General features: G+C 39.2%; 1 protein-coding gene across 1 annotated transcript; it reads right to left on the bottom strand.

Annotated features, from left to right (window-relative positions):
- Positions 1-456: 456 nt before the first annotated feature.
- On the bottom strand, positions 457-1,891 carry LOC145117231 (uncharacterized). Its single transcript, XM_079053542.1, has 2 exons — positions 1,742-1,891; positions 457-1,513 (listed from the first exon to the last, which is right to left on the bottom strand). Exon 2 carries the CDS (start codon positions 1,509-1,511, stop codon positions 531-533), a length of 981 nt encoding a protein of 326 aa, XP_078909668.1. The 5' UTR covers positions 1,512-1,513; positions 1,742-1,891; the 3' UTR covers positions 457-530.
- Between the last annotated feature and the right edge of the window lie 4,285 nt (positions 1,892-6,176).

Genomic DNA, 6,176 nt, shown 5'->3' with positions numbered 1-6,176 from the left:
TTTTAAAACCTAATTTTTTACCAAACAACATCCGAAAATTCAAAGGTTATTAGTGCAGGGGCTGTTTTGTAATTAGTAGAGGGGCTGTTCTGTAATTATTAGTGTAGGAGCTGTTTTGCAACAAGTATAGGGGCTGTTTTTGTAATTATTGCAGGAAAAGTTTGTGTAACTTTTAGTTCATGGGGCTGTTTGGTAAATATAAGTGCTTATGGTTAACTGATGTTACTAGCAAAGGTTTTTTGATTCACTTAATGAAGTCAGGTAAGCATACTTTTATGATTCACTTAATGAAGAGAGCTCAGTTGATTATGAGGGTAACTAAGGTTCAAATAATAACAAAAAACATGCCAATGTGCTACACATAATGCATTAGCTAAAAATTTAAAGCAAAGAACACCAAACTAAATCAAAAGGAGATAAAGTTTATAGTTGTAACATCTTGAAAATGTTCAATCATACGAGAATTCAAAATAAAAAAAGATAAAAGTGCTAGTTAAAAACCCATCATCGCCCATGTATGAGATTATCGTTCAATCAATTTTGGGATATACCATATGTTTCCAATTCCAAATAAATAACTTGTTTTTTCCATGTTTAACAGCTCCACTAGGCTTCATGTTATTACGAATAGATGATGCCCCTGTAGTATTGCTTGTCTTTTTAAATAACACCCATTTCATTTCCTCAAAATCTAGCTTGTGATATTCATGATAATAACCTTCTGGAAAATATCCCATCACACAAAGACTTTCACGTGATTTGTAAAACTGCTGACGTTTGGGAAAATTAGGAAAATTCTTGGTTTCAATTATCAATAATTTAGGCTCAGGATTAATTGTCAGTTCACATAAATGTCGAGCATTGTCTATGGCATACATCTTTCCATTGAAAGCATGTAAATCAACAATAGGAGAAGTTGATGAGACATTATTCCATTCGCCTTGACCCGATATAGAATACCATATATTGGCGGATCCATCTGTCATAACAAACACCCACCCGGATTTTGAAGGTGAAAAGACAAGAAAACCCCTGATTTTTGCTGGATTCTCACTTACTGAAGAAGGGATATTAGGGAAATAGACTCCATGCTTAGTGACAGGATCAAGAAGCCAGAAATCATGAGTTTTACTTCCAAACAAGATCAAGTGACCAGAACTAAAACCAACACATATCCTTCCACCAGAATGAGGAAGAATGGAATTGAAGCTTCTTCCTTCGGTATTTATATCATCTAGATAATAGTTGTAGTCTTGCTCATTAGACTCTGTAAAGATGGATACGGACATGGGTGGTCTGGATTCCATGAATTTGTTTTTGTTTGAAAGTGCAAATGACCTCCATGACTTACAAACTCCACTAAATCCAGGAAAATCAACAACTCCCAGTTGCATCATAACTGTAAAAAGCAATTCATGGTTAAGATCTGACCAAGGTGATGGATCATTATTGTCACATGTCTTGAACCTCTTCTTGCTTTCATTCATAGTCATACTCCTTGTCTTAACCATTCCTACACTTGAAAAAGAAACGTAAATATTTGGGTGTTTAGTAAATTCAAATTCAAGATAATATACAATTTCAAGATTCGATCGTATGGTACCTAAAATTGAAATTTCGAAAGCTATTAAATAATGAACTGTCTGCTCGATTTAGGAGACGGGAACTCAGTTGACGATTGGAGCAGATACAAGCAATACGTATTCATTGATTTATTATAAGTTTGGCGATGAATGCTTACCTCAATTGTCGAAGAAACTCGAATTTTTTTTTTATTTTGCGAAATCGCCTCTACTCTGCCCTGTCGCGCCGATTTCTTCAAGTTTTTTAGGGTTTTGGGACGATTTTCTTAGACAAAATTAATTGATATATTTTGGGTTTTATTACGAATATATTGATATGATGTATCAAACTTAAGGCAAGAATGGAAATCGGTTTCATGCGTATCAATTCTAGTAGTTCGCGGGTTCCTATTTTTCATCAAAATTTCCTAAGCACCAACAAACTTTTCTTTATTTAACTTTTGCCCCAACATTTTATAATCATTAGAAATGACTAATTTACTTTCTTTTTTTTTTTTTTTTTTTTGATGAGGATTGTTACAACAAAAACAAACGTATAGATACTTTCAGGGTTGTTTGATAGTTGATGGTTGAGTCAGATATGATATGGATGGGTAAGAGACCTGATTGAGTCAGAAGGCATGACTAGAAGGTTTGACTAGAAGGTATGACTGAGTCACCTGATTTAATAAGAAGTTATGACTAGATTTGTCTCTTAAAGAAACTATGTTATTTGATAATGTATATAACCTCTTAATGAAACTATGTTGTTTGATTATGCATAAAATCGGATATGAATGATGAAAATGGTCATATTATCATTTTGTTTTTGTGTTTTGTGTCGGATAAAATGTATCTTGAAACATCTCAAAAATCGTAAGGTAAAATTTTCATTTTTAATTCAACACAAAACATCATTTATTTTTTATCAACCATTCAAAAGTGTGTCAAGTAAAATAATTATCAGAGTACAATTTCAAATATCATAAAGTGTGAAAATATGTGTGGATATGCTGCGATCAAGCCAGGCCATTCCCTTTCGAACTGAAAGTACCTAAAACCATAACCATAAAAATCGTAAGCACAAAACTTAGTGAGTTCCCCAAAATACCACATACCATACATATCATTGGGCCTAGCCCTCACATTAGGCCCATCCCACAATAATACACCTAGCCCTTCCTAACTAATGGGCCTAGCCCAAAATACAATGTAAGAGTCACAAGGACAACTAGCATCCAACATAACATACATTGGGCCTTGCCCTTCCTAATCCATCGGCCCAACCCAGCATACAAATGGTCCTAGCCTGTCATACAATGGGTGTAGCCCAACATACCATGCAAAAGTCTCAAAGACAGCTGGCATATAACAGATCCTAGTGGGTCGGCATTGGTGCCTGCGACCCACGGGTACATTGAGGAGACTCACCTCAAGCCAAGATAACCAAAACACACACGCGCTGCTGCTACCGGGCTCCTCAAACTAAACACATCCAAAATATCCTTAATTAATAATTAAGGCATTTTCCATATCCCAAGGTCTAATTTGTATACTATCATTCCAATAGGTAAAAGACCAATTTACCCTTCATATATCTTACCCAACAACTTATAGCCCAAACTCCCAAAAGACCCAAGGCACAAAAGGCCCGATAACGGTATCTCACGAGTACGCCCCATGTACCAGACTAGTACGCCCAATGTACTACATGCTGAAGCCTAATGTACAACCCGTCACAACGACGAATCGAGGAAACCATGCCATACATTACGCGTACTACCTAGGTGGCCAATTACAACTTTAAGGATTTAATGCTTAAGACAAAAACATCCAAAACACAAATCTAAGCTCTAAGGGATGTCTTAATTCATAAAGTTCCCGACTTTATGATTTTGCATGGCTTAATGGGATCCAGCCCAATGCCCTAAGCCTCAAACTTCATCAAATGAACAACAAATCATCTATGGAAGGACTATATTCACCAAGATCCGATTTTTATGACTTAATGACTTAGAGGCTCAAAGGTTCTGGAGTGACTTTTACTCATAAGAACCACAACCATGGGACTAAAACATGATAAACAATAACCTAAACTATATCTATATGAGAAAGCCATCAAGATCAAAACTTTATATCTCCAGAAGCTAGATCAAGATGGACAAGTCCTGGATCTACAAGCTCCAAGACAACCAAAACTTCTCCAAGGAGTTCTTCTTCCAAATGCACAAAAAAATCCCGCAAAAATCACTCCAAAGCTCAAAATCCTTCCAAATGGGGTTAGGGTTTCGAATTTAGGGTTAGAGGGGATGGAGGCTGAAGATAAGAAGGGTTGGAAATGAGTTAAGGGCTTTAAATAGGGTCCAAGACCCCATGTTAGGGCTTGAATATGAGTTGCGTACGACCAACATACATCTGGTACGCCCAACGTACTAGAGAGGGACACCCGATCATCAATATCTAGTACGCCCATCGTACACGCGACATATGCCCAGCGTACATGGCTTAGCCTAAATTCGTCATAACTTCGAAAAGTCATAACTTCTACATCCCAATTCCATTTTCGATGATCCTTATGTCCACGGAAAGGTATTGAGGAGCTCTACAACCCTATCTATCACATTTGACTTAAAAAACATCAAACTAAAATCCTTAAGTCATGAAAGGCATGAACCATCACCTTTACCATTATACCCTTGGGCTCCAAAACACAAGTTGAACTCTTAGATCACATAATCTACATTACCCTCATCAAAATGGGTCTAAACCTCACTTTCCTCAATGTCTAAAGCCTTATGATAATTGATCTTCGGGTCACAGCCCCAAATTATGAAACGACTCAAAATAGGGTGTTACAATACTCCCCTACTTAAATTAGATTTCGTCCTCGAAATCACTCCTTACTACCTTCTAGGAAACCAGACGATCTGGCCAATTCCTCTCGAACCCCTCTTCGACGTGAAGGTTGACTCATTCTCACGATGACCTTGCAACGCTACCATCGCAACCCAAACATAGCCAGACCCACACTTCCTGATGGAGATTGAATTATAGATCCACTAACATAAATCATATAGGAAACAAGCACTCCTCTAGTATAAGTCCGGAACCCAAAACTTTACTTGACCACCTCACAGACAGAACCATTCTGAAACACAATCAATGTAACATCCCGTTTGTAAAATAAACAAATAGATAAAAGATTAATAAATGAATCCTATTCTTAAAATCCATAGTATTTAGTAGGGCGTTGGTTTTTGGGAGCCAAATGTTATTAATTGGATTGTTCGTGGATTAAAGTGTAAACTCGAGACTTATTTTGTAAAGATTTTAGAAGACATGAGGTGTTTGGTATCATTTGGACCTAATTTGAAAATGAATTGTAGAGGGAGGGGCTGTTTGGTAAAATTCATACTTAATTTGAAGAGATGTTGGAAGCTAAGGGCTGAATGGCAAGTTTTGGACTAAAGTTGAGAAGATTTTATGGGGTCAGGGGCTAAAGTGTAAGTTTTGGGCTTGATTTGAAAGGAATTTCAGAGGGTAGGGTTGAATTGGTAAATTAAGGAATATGTTTGAAAATGAATCTGGAAGTGAGGGGACGATAGTGTCATTATGGGATTAAGTTTTGAGATCCGGGTATTTAAACCCGTCACCTCCCGTCCGAAACCCTAACCGTAATCAGTAGAAGCAGCCGCCACCCTTATGCCTCCCGCTCCCTTCCAAGCGCCGGAGCCAACCCTTCTACATCGGAAAGAAAGCAAGGTCGTCAGAGGTTGCTGCTGTGTATCGCCATCGCCGTTCCCCGAGCAGTTACGTCGCCATCCTCCTCCGTCGCAGTTGCTTCACTTCATCTTCCCTTCTTCCTCAGTTCGTCGAAGGGTCACCTCCATAATCACATATTCTCTCCGCCGTTCTCAGTGTTCGTTGACGACAAGCTGCCGCCGTAAGCACCGCAGTTGCAGCCACTTGGCACGTTTCAGTTGCTCCGGTCACCGTTTGCCACCTCGAAATGTTGTTGTGTCCGTGTGTGTGGGTTGTCGGTCGAGTAGGGTTGTGAAGAACCACCATGGCAGCCAGCCATGGTGGCTACTACCGTCCACACCGCCGATTAACTACTGCTGCCATCGCAAATCACCGCCTCTCCGTGGTTCTGCCGATCCGCCATATGCCACCATGACGTGGGTGGTCGTGTTAATTACCGAGCAAGAGGCGTGTTTTAGTGTGTGTGTTGTATATAGTTCGTTTGGTCGGAAAATTGAGAAAAGGCCACCACCACCACTGTGAGGTGGTGGCTGCTACCACGTGCCACCGCCGGCCACCACTAGGGTGGCCGTGTGTGTATGTGTTTATCTTTGGAATTAAAGCATTGTAATTGTAATTAGCAAGAGAATAATGAAAAGAACCATAACCACCACTGTGAGGTGGTGGCTACCGCCGTAAGTCCCCCGATGACCACCACTACCCGAGGTGGTAGTGGGTGGTGCCCAACTAGCAAAACCCTAATGGGCCTAATGAAACACTAATGGGTCTAAAGATTTAGTTTTGGGCCTATTGGGCTATGATTCGGTGGAAACCCTAATTAGGGTTTAGAAAACCCTAATATTGGATTTATGG

Source organism: Lactuca virosa, chromosome 5 (genome assembly GCF_052849685.1).
Source record: "Lactuca virosa cultivar CGN04683 chromosome 5, Lactuca_virosa_CGN04683_v6, whole genome shotgun sequence".
In the NCBI taxonomy this organism is placed as follows: Eukaryota; Viridiplantae; Streptophyta; class Magnoliopsida; order Asterales; family Asteraceae; genus Lactuca; species Lactuca virosa.
This window is presented reverse-complemented; position numbering and strand designations above follow the sequence as displayed.